A 15,716-nucleotide genomic window follows, 5' to 3' on the forward strand; every position below is an offset into this window, starting at 1 on the left:
AGGGGAGGGGAGGGGAAGAGAAAGGGAAAGAGAAAAAGAAAAAAAGAAAGAGAGAGAGAGAAAGAAAGAGAGAGAGAGAGAAAGAAAAAGAGAAGAGAAAAAAGAAAAGGGAAAAGCATGCAGTGTCTGTGCATTATGTTGGGGGAGGAGATAACTATTAATGAGGAATCTGGATGAAGGCTATACAAGGGCTCTATGTATAATTCTCATAATTCTTCTGTAAGCTTGAAATGAGTTCAAAATAAACAACAATGGTAACTAGTTTACAGACAGATGCTAGGCTCTAGAGAAGCACGGGTTCTATTCTAACAAAAGTTATTAGAGGGAGCTCAGGAGAATGGGCAGATACGGAGTCACCAGTAACTTCCCTGAAGGAGAGTGCCACAGAATGGGGTGAAGAAAGTGCCTATGTAGAAACCTCTTTTGCAAGAGTCAGCCAGAGGAAATCACTATATCCCAAGAGTAGAAGACAGACGAACCTCCTCTTTGAAGATCAATCAAAATTGAGAAAACCATTTACAGCATGTAGGGACGGCTTAGCCCAACCTGCTAGTGGCCATCCCCACTTCCTGCCTCCTCCCCGAGTACTGGCTCTACAGTCCTCCTACTGCTACTTGGCTTTTGGCTGGGGCAGGTGCTGCCGGAACTTTCCCTGGGCAGGTGGGAGGCTGGGGAGATGAGAGGGTGGACCCCATGCCAGGCTCAAGAGAAATCTGGTCACACTGACAAGGCCACCCATCCACATGGGAGTCCTGAAAAAGATGAGAGGGATGGCAGGGCAGGCACAGTTCCTGAGCACTATGTACTGTGTGCGTGCTGAAGGTGAAAATGCCACCTCTTCTCCTCCTCACCACAAAGTCCGTGAGGTCGGCCTTACGACCCTCGCGGTGTAGAGGGGCTAGAAGCATGCTCAAGGTCCCAGTCTAACAAGCGCAAAGCCTCACACCCAGGTCTGTCTGGGATCAGGCCCACGCTCTTTCCACCACACTGTGCTGCGTCTCTGTCATCTGGGAAGTTATGAATGGTCTCGGACTTTCTGAGTCAGAGCTACAGCAAAAGTAGTCATGTGCACAAAACCAGTCCCTGCCTGAGTTCCTTCTCCAGCCTCAGGGTTCTTTGACTGAAGGGAAGAAGCAGTTCCTAGAACTCCTTGAAATTACACTCAACATAGTGTGTGCAGGAAACGGATTTTTTTGACAAGAGGGTCTATGGTTTCCATTGGGTTCTTAAAAGGATCTATGACTTTAAAATGGTTAATAATGAGTGTGTTAGGCATTCTTTTGTCTGATTATCTCTTCTGACAGATGAGGAAATCGAGTTCTTTAAACTCTGTTTTCTACTTCGAGTTATGGTGTTTATTCTGGAGCAACAACAGCACAGCCTGCGTGGTTTCTGCTCCTTCCTTAGGGCTGCGGAAACTTCCTAGTGAGGCCAAACAGCAGGGTAAGTGGCCAGCACCTCATTTTTCATAGGAAAATGGAGAGTCCCCGAGGAAGGCAGGCCTGGTTCCTTGCCCAAAGTATCATGAACAATGAGTATACTTTGCATAAATCAAGGCCATGTGAAAACAGTGGATGCCAGAATTACAGTAACTCAGAAAAATGACCCTTTAGACCAGGTGGGTTTTGGGAAAGGACGTGGCTACCTCAGACATGTGCTTTAAACCCTGGGCCTTGGCTGGGCGCGGTGGCTCGTGCCTGGAATCCCAGCACTTTGGGAGGTAGAGGTGGCAGATCTCTTAAGCCCAGGAGTTCGAGACCAGCCTGGGCAACATGGCAAAACTGCATCTCTATAAAAGATACAAAAATTAGCCAGGTGTGGTGGTGTGTGCCTGTAGTCTCAGCTACTTGAGAGGCTGAGGAGGAAGGATTGCTGAAACCCAGGAGGCTGAGGCTACAGTGAGTCCTGATCATGCCTCTGTATTCCATCCTAGGTGACAGTGAGACCCCATCTCAAAAATAAATAAAAATAAAACCTGGACCCAGTAACTTTTAAGCCTTTTAAAACTAAAATGTAGGTTAAGAGAAGATGGGGCTTTGGCTAAAACAGTCATCCAGGGGTTGCTCAAAGACCTGTGACTAATAGGCAAATAACCAATCCTTTTTCCCACCCCTCAGGGGTGTCTTAGTAACTTCCTGGAGGCAAACTGAATGCAGAAGACAGGGTGCTCTCAGGGACAAAGCGGCGGAATTCCCCCACTGTCCCTCTGTGTGCCTGTTGGACACGAGCCCACTGGGCGGAGAGCAAGGGCACCACTGGGCCTTTGCAAGGCAAATGACGGCAAGGCAACTTTTTTGTGGGGGGCTGGTGGGGAGACTTCCGTTTGATAATGGAGAAGCTACTGGGTAAGTTCACTTTCTGAGATTTTAACATGAAGTACTGTGTAATCGGGCATGAAAAGTATAGAAGCAGTCCATAAAATCAAGTAGGTGAATAATATTGTTCCATGTGGCATTTCTAATTGAAACATTCTCTTCATCTTACGGTTTAACATGTTTGAAACTAAGAACATGCTCACCCATGATAGAAGCATTAAAAGGGGGGGAAGGAGGGGTGGACTGCAATCAGACCAAAATGCGTAAATGCAATCCCAAAGGCCCTCCCTAAAAACCTATACATTCCCAGAGAACTTCCCCCAGAACCTCAATGCGTTCCCACAGAACGTCCCTCAGAACCTAACACGTTGCCAGAGAACCTCCCTCAGAAACTAATGCGTTCCCAGAGAACTTCCCTCAGAATGTAATGTGTTCCCAGAGAACTTCCCTCAGAATCTAATGTGTTCCAAGGAACCTCCCTCAGAACCTCAATGCATTCCCAGAGAACCTCCCTCAGAACCGAATTCCTTCCCAGAGAACCTCCCTCAGAACCTCAGTGCATTCCCAGAGAATCTCCCTCAGGACCTAATGCGTTCCCGGAGAACTTCCCTCAGAACCTAATGCATTCCCAGAGAACCTCCCTCAGAACATAATGCATTCGTAGAGAATCTCTCTCAGGACCTAATGCGTTCCCAGAGATCCTGCCTTAGAACCTAATGCATTCCCAGAGAACCTCCCTCAGGACCTAACGCATTCTGAGAGAACTTCCCTCAGGACCCAATGCCTTCCCAGCGAACTTCCCTCAGGACCTCAATTTGTTCCCAGAGAACTTCCCTGAGAACCTCAATGCGTTCCCAGAGAACCTCCCTCAGGACCTAACGCATTCCCAGAGAACCTCCCTCAGGACCTAACGCATTCTCAGAGAACCTCCCTCAGGACCTAATGCGCTCCCAGAGAACTTCCCTCAGGACCTCAATTAGTTCCCAGAGAACTACTTCCGCTGAAAACCTCAACGCATTCCCAGACAATCTCCCTCCAAACCTAACACGTTCCAGAACCTCCCCTCCAAACGGTAATGCGTTTCCCAGAGAACCTTCCCTCAGGGAACCTAATGGGTTTATCCAGAGAATCTCCCTTCAAGAACTGAAGGGGCATTACCAGAGAACTTCCTCACGGATAATGAGTCCCAGAGAACCTCCTCAGGAACCAAAAGGGCAACACACGGACAACTCCTTCAAGATCTAATGGCGTTCCTCAGAAAAACCTCGCTCAGAACCTACTACGTTTTCCCAGAGACTTCCCTCAGAACTAATGCTTCCCAGAGGTCCTCCCTCAGAATCTAATGCGTTCCAGGAAAAATTCCCTCAGAACGTTAATGCGGTTCCAGAGGGAACTTCCCTCAGGCCCTCAATGCGTTTCCGGGAGAAACCTCCCTCGGAACCTCAGTGAGTTCTCAGGAAAATCTTCCCTCAGAACCTCGTGCAATCCCAGAGAACCTCCCTCAGAACCTAAGCGTTCCCAGAGGAACCTCCCTCAGAACCTCAGTGCAAAATTTCCAAAACCTCCCTTAGAATCTCCAGATTGCATTCCCAGAGAACTTCCCTCAGGACTCAATGCGTTCCAGAGATCCTCCTCAGGACCCTAATGCGTTCCCAGAGAACCCTCCCTCGGAACCTAATGCGTTTCCCAGAGAACTTCCCGTCAGAATCAAATGTGTTCCCAGAGAACCTCCCTCAGGACCTAATGCGTTCCCAGAGGACCTCCCTCAGAACCTAAAGCTTTCCCAGAGAACCCCCATCAGAATCTCAGTGCATTATCAGAAAACCTCCCTCAGGACCTAATGTGTTCCCAGAGAACCTCCCTCAGAACCTAATGCGTTCCCAGAGAACCTCCCTCAGAATGGAATGTGTTCCCAAAGAACCTCCCTCAGAACCTAATATATTCCTAGATATCCTCCCTCAGAATTTAATGCATTCCCAGAGAAATTCCCTCAGAACCTAATGTGTTAACAGATAACTTCCCTTAGGACCTCACTGCGTTCCCAGAGAACCTCCCTCAGAACCTAAGTGTGTTCCCAGAGAACCTCCCTCAGAACCTACTGCATTCGCAGAGAACCCCCTCAGAACCTCAATGCGTTCGCAGAGATTTTCAAGACCTCAACGCATTCCCAGAGAAACTCCCTCAGGACCTAATGAGTACCCAGAGAACCTCCCACAGAACCTAATGTGTTGCCAGAGAAATTCCCTCAGAACCTAATGCATTACCAGAGAACTTCCCTTAGGACCTCAATGTGTTAACAGAGAACTTCCCTTAAGACCTCAATGCATTCCCAGAGAACCTCCCTCAGAACCTAATGTGTTCCCAGAGAAATTCTCTCAGAACCTAATGCTTTACCAGAGAATTTCCCTTAGGACCTCAATGCATTCCCAGAGAACCTCCCTCAGAACCTAATGCGTTCCCAGAGACCTTCCCTCACAACCTAATGCATTCCCAGAGAACTTCCCTCAGGGACCTAATGCGTTACCAGAGAACCTCCCTCAGGACCTAATGCGTTCCCAGAGAACTTCCCTCAGAACCTCAATGTGTTCCCAGAGAACCTCCCTCAGAACCCAATGTGTTCCCAGAGAACCTCCCTCAGAACCCAATGTGTTCCCAGAGAACCTCCCTCAGAACCCAATGTGTTCCCAGAGAACCTCCCTCAGAACCCAATGTGTTCCCAGAGAACCTCTCTCAGAACCGAACGCATTCCGAGATTACCTCCCTCAGAATCTCAATGCGTTCTCAGAGAACTTCCCTCAGAACCTAATGAGTTCCCAGAGAACTTCTTTCAGGACCTAATGCATTCCCAGAGAACTTCCCTCCCTTAGAACCTAGTGCGTTCCCAGAGAAACTCCCTCAGGACCTAATGCGTTCCCACAGAACCTCCCTCAGAACCCAATACATTCCCAGAGAACCTCCTTCAGAACCTAATGCATTCTGAGATAACCCCCCTCAGAATCTCAATGCATTCCCAGAGAACTTCCCTCAGAACCTAAGGTATTCCCAGAGAACCTCCCTCAGAATCTCAATGCGTTCTCAGAGAACTTCTCTCAGAACTTAATGCGTTCCCAGAGAACTTCTCTCAGGACCTAATGTGTTCCCAGAGAACCTGCCTCAGGACCTAATGTGTTGCCACAGAACTTCCCTCAGAACCTAATGCATTCCCAGAGAACCTCCCTCAGAACCTAATGCATTCCTAGAGAACTTCCCTCACAACCTAATGCGTTCCCAGAGAAATTCCCTCAGAATCTAATGCGTTCCCAGAGAAATTCCCTCACAACCTAATGCGTTCCCAGTGAACTTCCCTCAGGACCTCAATGCACTCCCAGAGAACCTCCCTCAGAACCTAACGTGTTCCCAGAGAACCTCCCTCAGAACGTCAGTGCATTCCCAGAGAATCTCCTTCGGAACCTCAGTGTGTTCCCAGAGAACCTCCCTCAGAACCTGAATGCGTTCCCAGAGAACTTCCCTCTGAACCTAATGTGTTCCCAGAGAACCTCCCTCAGAACCTAATGCGTTGCCAGAGAACTTCCCTCAGGACCTCAGTGCATTCCCCAAGAACCTCCTTCAGAACCTCAGTGCGTTCCCAGAGAACCTCCCTCAGAACCTAATGCGTTCCCAGAGAACTTCCCTAAGAACCTCAACGCGTTCCCAGAGACCCTCTGTCAGGACCTAATGCGTTCCCAGAGAACTTCCCTCAGAACCTCAATGTGTTCCCAGAGAACTTCCCTCAGTACCTAATGCGTTCCCAGGGAACCTCCCTCAGGACCTAATGCGTTCCCAGATAACTTCCTTCAGTACCTAATGCATTCCCAGAGAACCTCCCTCAGAACCCAATGTGTTTCCAGAGAACTTCCCTCAGAACCTCAATGTGTTCCTGAAGAACCTCCCTCAGGACTTTCCCACAGCCGCTGTTGCTCTCCCCATGGGAGCCACCTTCTGGTCCCTTCCAAGTGCATTCTTTAGACTATAAGGCTTCCTCTGGGAGCCCAGGCCAGTCTGTCTCCAGTCATCTTGTCTCCAGTCATCTTGTCTCCAGTCATCTTGTCACAAGTCATCTTAACCTTTCCAAAACCTGCCTTCCAACGTGGAAGGGCTTTCTACAGTTACTTTGGCTGTGGACAAGGACTCAGGGGTTAGGAGTCTTCCTCCTTTTCTAATGCCCCCTCACGCACACAACAGACACTGGAGCACGAACAGTCTTCGGCAGTTAGTTTGGAAGTCTTTGGGATTTTTTTTAAAACAGGTTGGGAGGGAAGGAACCTGGCCGCAGTGAGATGCTTTATAAAAATCTTTGGAGGCTACAAGTTTGTGAAAAGCATATACTATATTTTGTTTGCTTTTTTTTTTTTTGAGACAAAGTCTCTGTCATCCAGCTGGGTGGCATAGTAACGGCTCATTGCAGCCTCCACCTCCTGGGCTCCAGCGATTTTCCCACCTCAGCCGTTCAAGTAGCTGGGACTACAGGTGTGCACCACCACACTGACTAATTGAAAAAAAATTATTTATAAAGATGAGGTTTCACCATGTTGTCCAGGCTGGTCTCAAATCCTGGGCTCAAGAACTCCTCCTACCTTGGCCTCCCAAAGTGCTGGGATTACAGGTGCAACCCACTGTACCTGGCCATATGAAAAGCATACACTCTATTATATAGATGATCCATAAAATAAAAATCAGAGTCCATGAGTTCATACTGATATATAAACAAATGGGGGAGAGGAAAATTCTTCCATATAGTAGAACTCCAATTAGTAACTGTAGAAGAAATGATGAAAATAGACAATCAACATTTGGCAAATGCCACAGAAACAATGCTTCAGTCAGGAATCAATCATGAAGGGATGCAAAAATGAGTGGGCAAAAGTTTGATGAGAGCACGATGTTTACATAGTATCATCCCATAAGATACTTAATAATTACCAGGAGAAAATTAGTAACTTCACAGTGAAGACAGTTGGCAGGTACCACCTAAAGCAAGTAATCAAAGTATCAGCAATAATGGGACAAATCAATGTGATGTGCCTCTTGACACAATGCACTGGGGATACAATGCCACTTTTATGGTATTCTTGCCCAAAATGCATTTAATCAAGAAAAAAACAAACAAAAACTGAGGACATTGTACAAAATACCTGGCCAGTACGCATTGAGGCTGTGAAAGACAAAGAAAACATGAGGAATAGCTGGGCGAGGTGGCTCATGCCTGTAATCTCAGCACTTTGGGAGGCTGAAGTGGGTGGATCATTTGAGCCCAGGAGTTCAAGACCAGCCTGGGTAACACAGGGAGACCGCATCTCTACCAAAAATAGAAAAATTAACCAGGCGAAGTGGCGTGCACCTGTGGTCCCAGCTACTTGGGAGACTGAGGTGGGAGGATTGCTTGAGCCCAGGAGATGGAGGATGCAGTAAGTCATAATCTTACCACTGTACTGCAGCCTGGGGGACAGCACGAGACCCTGTCTCAAAAAAGGAGAGGAGGGGAGGGGAGGGGAGGGAAAAAGATGAGGAACTACTCAAGATTAAAGGAGACCAAGACCAAAGAGATCTGACAACCAAATGCATGATTATTGGGTCCTGGACCAGAAAAAGGGAAATTAATGGGACAGTATTACCTTCTTGATTTTGTTAACTGTGGTTGTTATATAAGATGTTAACATTCTCTGAGGAGGGCATGTGAGAAGTTTTGTCCTATTTTGTAACTTTTTTGTAAGTCTAAATTATTTCAAAACGAAAGGTTGAATTATACTTGAAAACATATACATTAGAGATTAGGCTTTCTTCCAATACTCAGTGCCTGACACTGTAAAGCTTTGTGGGCTGACATATGTCAGGGCTCAATACACCCACACGGGAAGGGATCCCAATGTAGGGATCCACTGGGGACCTTATTAGGGGCAAACTCAGGCCCTGAGATTTATAGACACAATTAATGATAACATTCAAAAGATGTAAAAATATCCCCCTGATGGGTTTCTAGGGAGGGTCACAGGCATGCCACATCCATCTTTCAGCCCCGGAAGGAGCTGCGTGCTTCTAAGACCCAGTCATGACCAGAGGGGCAAGAAATGCAGGCAGAAAACAGCGAACGTTCCTCACTCACTTGTCTTGGGATTCGATATACACGTAGAGATGAGGCTCAAAACACTTGGAAACAATGCCATGAAATGGATTGTCTGGGGCTTTAGGCTTCTTTGGCTGTAAAAACAAAGAAAAATAAATCCTATACCTGAGTGATCTTTGCAAATGTTCAAGAACTTTTTTAAAAACATAACTTCAAAGTTCACTCCTAAGTCACAGATAAGAGAGTACTCAATGTAACCCAATATGACAGCTTCACGATTCACTCTGGCAGGTGAACAAAACACCAGCTTTGTCAGCATCACTCACTTGCTCTGGCCAGTGAAAGACATACTGTTACCTGGATAACATATGTATGTTGAATCTGGAAGCTAGTCATCATCTATCTGACTGGTGTTTTCCAGAATTTAAATCCTGGCTAATAACAGCACCTTGTATTTGTACAATGCTTCAGAATTTAAAAAGTGCTTCCACACAATCCAATTTTTGATAGCACTTTGATACCAATTAATATGTCACCTGCTCCTCACAATAATCCTTCATGTAGGTATCATTACTACTATTTTATACCTCAAGAAATGAGGACTCAGAGGTTCTCTAACCTGCCCCAAGACATATGTAGAAGTCTGCTTTTCTTAAACTAGAACTCTATCATACCATTATTTTCCTGCAATGGTTCCCAGAATTTTTTTAATTCCATCAGTAAGAAAATGTAAGAAAAAGAAGGATGGAAAACCAATAGAGGGTTGTTAACTTTATTTTGCTACTTTCTATTCTTACCACAAGTTCCTAAAAAAATAAATAAATAAAGGGTTTTTTTTTTGTTTGTTTGCTTTTTAAGACAGAGTCTCCCTCTGTCAACCAGGCTAAAGTGCAGTGGTGCCATCTCAGCTCACTGCAATCTGCGCCTCCTGGACTCCAGGGATTCTTGTGTCTCAGCCTCCTAAGTAGCTGGGACTATAGGCATGCGCCACTACACCAAGATAATTTTTGTATTTTAAGCAGAGGTGGGGTTTGGCCAGGCTGGTCACGAACTCCTGGCCTCAAGTGATCCACCCACCTCCACCTCCCAAAGTGCTGGGCTTATAGGCATGAGGCGCGGCGCCCAGCCAGAAAATCGTATTTTATACCCTCAAATTTTATAAGAATAAAATGGCAGCATATAGGCAGTACGTTCTAAGAAAGGGCAGTTGGTAACCTTACATCAGATAGATAGAGAGAGAGACACACACACAGGCAGGCAGAGAGACTATACTGTCTTTATTTTGTTTGCTTTAGGCCACTGCAACACTATACCAGCACTGGTTTCCAGGCTGTTACTTGGAAGCCACTGATAAAGAAGTCATATGACAGGCAAGTATTTTAAAACTACAATTGCTACTTAATTCCTTTCCAAATATCTAAAAAAAAAAAAAAAAAAAAAAGATTTTCCTACATATTACTTCCTATTCCCCAAAAACGTGAATTCTGTCTATTGCCAAATGTCCACAAAATGACCCTGAGCCAAATACACCTTGCTGGGGTTGATACTAGAATATAATTTGTATGTAAATTGGCACCCACAACATACTTGTTAAATTGAACTACTCATATCTTATTTTTTTTTTAAACTCACTTATTGAGGTATGATTGACATTTTAAAAGCCCTACATATTTAATGTATACATCTTGATGCATTTGAGGTAAAGTATACACCCATGAAGCCCTCACCACCATCAAGGCAGTAAGCGTATCCACCACCTCCCCAAGCTTCCTCCCACCCCTGTTGTTATTATCACTTGTGGTAATAATACTTGCCGGGCGTGGGAGCTCATGCCTGTAATCCCAGCACTTTGGGAGGCTAAGGCAGGCAAATCACAAGGTCAGGAGTTCAAGACCAGCATGGCCAATATGGTGAAACCCAGTCTCTACTAAAAAAATACAAAAATTAGCTGGGCGTGGTGGCGGGCGCCTATAGTACCAGCTACTTGGGAGGCTGAGGCAAAGGAATCGCTTGAACCTGGGAGGCGGAGGTGGCAGTGAGTTGAGATTGCACCACTGCACTCCAGCCTGGCAACAGAGTGAGACTCCATCTCAAAAAAAAAAAAAAAAAAAAAAAAAAGAATACTTAACATAAGATCTACCCTCTCGAACTGCTTATATATTTTAATAAATACTGGAAGAGATAAGCCCCAATGACAGGCAGAAATGATAACTACTTATTTCTGGTCTTTTTTATTATTTTTTTTAAATAACACATTGCAATGGTTAAAAACATCTGTAAAAACTGATTTGTAAAAAATGATCACCAAAATTAAATGTCAACTTTAGATAGACCCACTCAATCTCGTACTTAACCCTCTTCCCTTTTTACCTTCCAGGAGTTCCATATCTTTCATTTTTTGGCGAGGTTTCTAGAAACTCTGGTCCTTCCTAAGAATAAATACAATCTGCACTGTTTACTCTTATCATCTGGAAACCACTGCCATAGCCAGGCCTTGGACTGAGCCCACAGTAGGGCCTCGGGGACCACACAAGCCTGGCTGAGTGAGCTTGAATCTGCCGGATCTAGAATTCCACCTGAGTGCACAGATGTCCTGGGAGTTTTTCTGCACTTCCATTAGTTCAAGATGAAGGATCTAGGATGGAGGATGAGGATTGTGAGGGGTGTCCTCACTCGCCCTGTTTTTTCCAAGTCAGTATCTATCTTTCATTATTGATTCAATAAGATGATTTAAGTGAACAGAAAAATGTGATTTAATTTGTCTAACTCTATAGGACTAGATATCATGGATTTAGATTTGGAAAACATGGCTTCTACAAACATATCTTTTTATTAATTTAATAATAATGATAAGCATTACAGCTGTTCTTTTCATTGAATTTTTTTCTTCTTTTGAAGAAAATATTCACATTCTGCAGGATGACTTCTGGTAATTATATATGTGAATTTACATAATACAGAATGTTACCATTTAAAAAAATCAACATGTATCTTTTGCTTTTTTATTTTGAACATGTATATTTTGTATTCAGCTTTACTGACTTGCTAATTTATGTGTACTTTCCCAACTGCTGACAATATTTTATCGCTTTAAAATGGCTACATTATGAAATTCTTAAAAAGCCTGTAGATTATATAATATTACTGTATTGATGTTAAATTTTCCGATTTTGATCTATGGTAATATAAGTGAATGTCTTTCTTCTGAAGAAATACCTACTAAAGTTCCTGTCCTTTGTAGGGACATGGATGCAGCTGGAAACCATCATTCTTAGCAAACTATTGCAAGAACAGAAAACCAAATACCACATGTTCTCACTCATAGGTGGGAATTGAACAATAAGATAAGGTCCACCCTGGACAGAGAACGGGGATCATCCCACCCACCGGTTTCCTATTGTGGGGAGTGGGGGGGGATAGCTTAGGAGGATTATACCTAATGTAAATGGATGGAGTTAATGGAGGCAGCACACCAACATGGGCACATGTTACCATAGTAACAAACCTGCATGTTGTGCAGACAATACACCCTAGAACTTAAAGTATAATAATAAAATAAAATAATTTTAAAAAATACTACTAAAATATTTAGGTGGTAAAGGGACATTATGTCTACAACTTACAAATTGGTTTCTAAGGTCAGGGGGGAGTGGGAAAAAATGATAAGTTATTATAGGAAATGTTTAACAATTGCTGAATCCAGAAGAAAGATATTTAGGAGCTCCTTTAACTTTTCTCTTAGTTTGACATTATTTAAAAAAATAAAAAAGTAAAGGATTAACATTAAAAACTTGGGGAAAATGGGTACCAACGGGCCTGATGGAAAACTTTCCAGAGACGGCAATGGGAGCCATTTCTAAGAATGGCACATCCATCAAACCCACGCACGGGCTGGGGGGCAACACTGTGTGGGGAGGCAAACGCACTCCTGCGTCTTGCTGAAAAAGGGGTTTGGATCAATCTTCCTGATTTGGATGATGGCACTCTGGTTGTCCCCCTGAAAGGAAGGATGAGAGATGGGGAAGGGATCTGGATCAATTTCCTGGCTTCATTGATGTTTTACTCTAGCGCCCCCTCAGGAGGGAGGCTGGCAGATGGGAAGAGGGTGGTGTGGATCAATTTCCTGGTTTCCTGATACCACTTTCTAGTGCTCCCCGGGAGGAAGCTGCGGAGATGGGAAGGGATTCTGGATTCAATTTCTGGTTTCATGATGCACTCTAACGCCCCCTGGCCAGAGGGAGCTGGAAGAGGGAAGGGGGGTGTGGATTAATTTCCTGGCTTGCATGATGCACTCTGTGCCCCCCCGGAGGGGGAAGCTGGAAGGATGGGAAGGGGGTGTGGATTCAATTTTCGGTTTCATGCCCCCCTGCCAGAGGAAGCTGGGAGATGGGGAAGTGATCTGGATCAATTTCCTGGGCTTTCATGATGTACTTACAGCACCCCCCTGCCAGGAGAAGCTGGAAGGATGGAAGGGGTGTGGATCAATTTTCTGGGTTTCATGATGCACCTTCTTAGTTGCCCCCCCCGTAGGGAGGCTGGGGAGGATGGGAAGGGATCTGGGATCAAATTTTCCTGGTTTGATGATGGACTCAAGTATGTTAGTTATGCCCTGGAGGAAGCTGGGAGATCAGTACACTGTACCTCACTGGACTAGGTTTATAATTTATGAGCCCATAATTATTTCAAAATATAAAGTTTTTAAAAGTGGTTCAGAAGATGTGGGCCTGCATGTGAAGAAGTTTTAGAAATATCTTAATCAATTTATTTTGCTTATAGTTTCCTTTTTATGTATACACAAAAGTGATATATAATTGGAGATAAACTATGTTGGAATAAGTTTGAAGAACTCATCTGGTAAGTATAAAATACAGATTCTAACTGGGAAAAGAAACTGGCTATATAATTCCAACAAACTCATCTTGATCAGTCTGCCATAGGCCCTGCCCTTGATGAGGCCCCACAGGACACTCAGAAAGCTGCACGACCAGGCAGCGCCAGGGTTCCACCTCTATCAGTAGATGACGCTGCTCTGCCTGCCCTCCCCACCAACAGCACTCTTCCGCAGTGAGGAGGGACCCCTGACCTTGCCACCACAGCACCTAGGTCGTCCTCTTGCAGCATTTCTAGTGTGAGCTGAAGCAAGAGAGGAATAATAGGAGAGACTGCCTACAGTTTCCTTTTTTCTTACTTTTTTCCTGCAGGGCTGCCTCCTGCCTATGGCTGTGTGATGAACGTGCTCAGTTTAGATAATAGGTGCTGGAATTTTGGCTAACTGGCGTCTCCCTTTGCACCACGCAGCTCCCCAGAGGGTTGATTCTCAGCTTAAACACTACACAAAGTCATTTAGCAGCAGCGTTTGGGCCAGGTTCTGAGTGTGTGAATTCTGCCCAAAAGCTGCACATGTTTAAGCTATTTCCTCCTGGAGTTTGGTGGAATAATAAAAGGTTACTGTTGCCACAGTGAGGAGGTCTGCAGCTGGTCCCATTTCCTTTTATTACTACCCAATGTAAACAGATTAAATCAAACTGCTTGGGTCACCAGAAGGGGCATTCCTTATTTCTTCTCCTTTCCGTTATACCTTCAGTGTCCCTCAGGCCCCCTTCAGATGTCAATCTTTATCATTGGGAATATCTTGGCAACTGATTGCTCGGGCCCTCTTGTAAACTAAGTACCTTTTTTCATGTTCCCTCTCTCTTCTCAGCAGCCAGGCGTAAACTGCAGTAGTGAGCAGGGTGTGACCCTTACCTTGAGAGCCACATGGCTACTGACTGCAGCCATGGAATAAGTTAGGTCACCCACGGAGCCAGCAGGGACCTTCCCTCCAACCACCTCGGGCTGATTTCACCACTAACATCTGGTGGGGTCCCTCCCCAACCCCAAGGGCTCTGCTCTTGTTGTGAACCCCACTCCGGGAAGAGGGAGACCCTGGGGCACCCACCTAATCAGCCACCAGCAAGGCCAGGGCCGGTGAGGCAGCAGGAGGTCAGGGATGGCATAGGTGGAGGCATTAGTCACTGGCACTGGCATGTAAGTTTTATGACTAATGAGTAATAGCCCATGAAATGGCAGGTAGATCAGCTAGATCAGGGGGTTTAGTTGTTTCTTTTGAGATGGAGTCTCGCTCTGTCGCCCAGGCTGGAGTGTAATGGTGTGATCTTGGCTCACTGCAAACTCTGCCTCCCGGGTTCAAACGATTCTCCTGCCTCAGCCTCCCGAGTAGCTGGGATTACAGGCGCGCACCACCACGCCTGGCTAACTTTGTATTTTTAGTAGAGACAGGGTTTCACCATGTTGGTCAGGCTGGTCTTGAACTCCTGGCCTCAGGTGACTGGCCTGCCTAGGCCTCCCAAAGTTCTGGGATTATAGGTGTGAGCCACCGTGCCCGGCCATTTTTTTTTTTTTTTAAATGACATAAAATCCCTGGTTCAAAAAAATGTTTTATCTGAAAGCCCACGATACAAAATGACTTGCAATAAAACTGCTCTGATCGCAGGATCTAGGTCCCTGGCCGCCTCCTAACTTCCACAGTGACATCTGACGGGGCACCAAGGAACACAGTTTGAAAACCATTAGCTCTCACTGAAGACAAACTGGGGAAGTCTAAAGAGAGAGAATAACCTACCTAAGGTCACATGGTCGGTCAGCTAATGGCTGACAAGAGTCCGACATTTTCCCAGCACATGACTCTGCTTTACCCCACGAATTAGTCAGGAGTCAATGTTCTGTGTTCTTAGAATGAGCAGCTCTTGGTCCTTACAACAGTAACTTCAAGCTTCCATATGAGGAAAAAGTTCCAAGAAAAAGGAAAATTATATTTTACCTGGCAAAACCGATTGTGTAGGGAATGAGGCCTCTCTATCTTAATCCAATTTAATGACATCCAGAGACGACTAGCGAAAGGAATAACTTTTCCTGGCAACACTAGAAGCATCGGAGTGTTTAACTGCACAATTTTGGACATGACCATGGCAGCCACTAGCACTGGTGAGACAACAGGGTTCTGCAAACGGCTCTCCCGCACAAAGCATGCTCACAGGGCACAAGTGGCCCTGTGTGGATGGAGGACACACCAGAAGAACGGGCTCTACACCCAGAGCCTTCTTTCCACCCTAGTCCCTGCTCCCAAAATGCAATTGAGAACTGCATCTAATTAGTTACAAGAAACTGTTCGTTTTCTCCCATGCCAGTCAATGCTATGATGGCTTTCAATCAACTGCATCTAATCCTATATATACATCTCCGGGATGGAGCCTCCTCAAGATGTCCCATCAGCTTTGTTCATTTACTTCTATTCCTGAGAT

At 45.4% G+C, this 15,716-nt stretch overlaps 1 protein-coding gene across 1 annotated transcript in view; it reads right to left on the bottom strand.

Annotated features, from left to right (window-relative positions):
- VPS53 (VPS53 subunit of GARP complex) overlaps positions 1-15,716 on the bottom strand; it is a 219,125-nt gene that overhangs the window by 56,185 nt on the left and 147,224 nt on the right. Inside the window, exon 15 of the mRNA XM_017864189.1 lies at positions 8,455-8,549. Within this exon, the coding sequence (XP_017719678.1) occupies positions 8,455-8,549 (95 nt within the window). The remainder of the gene's footprint in view (positions 1-8,454; positions 8,550-15,716) is intronic.

Source organism: Rhinopithecus bieti, unplaced genomic scaffold (assembly GCF_001698545.2).
Source record: "Rhinopithecus bieti isolate Rb0 unplaced genomic scaffold, ASM169854v2 scaffold_22, whole genome shotgun sequence".
Classification (NCBI taxonomy): domain Eukaryota; kingdom Metazoa; phylum Chordata; class Mammalia; order Primates; family Cercopithecidae; genus Rhinopithecus; species Rhinopithecus bieti.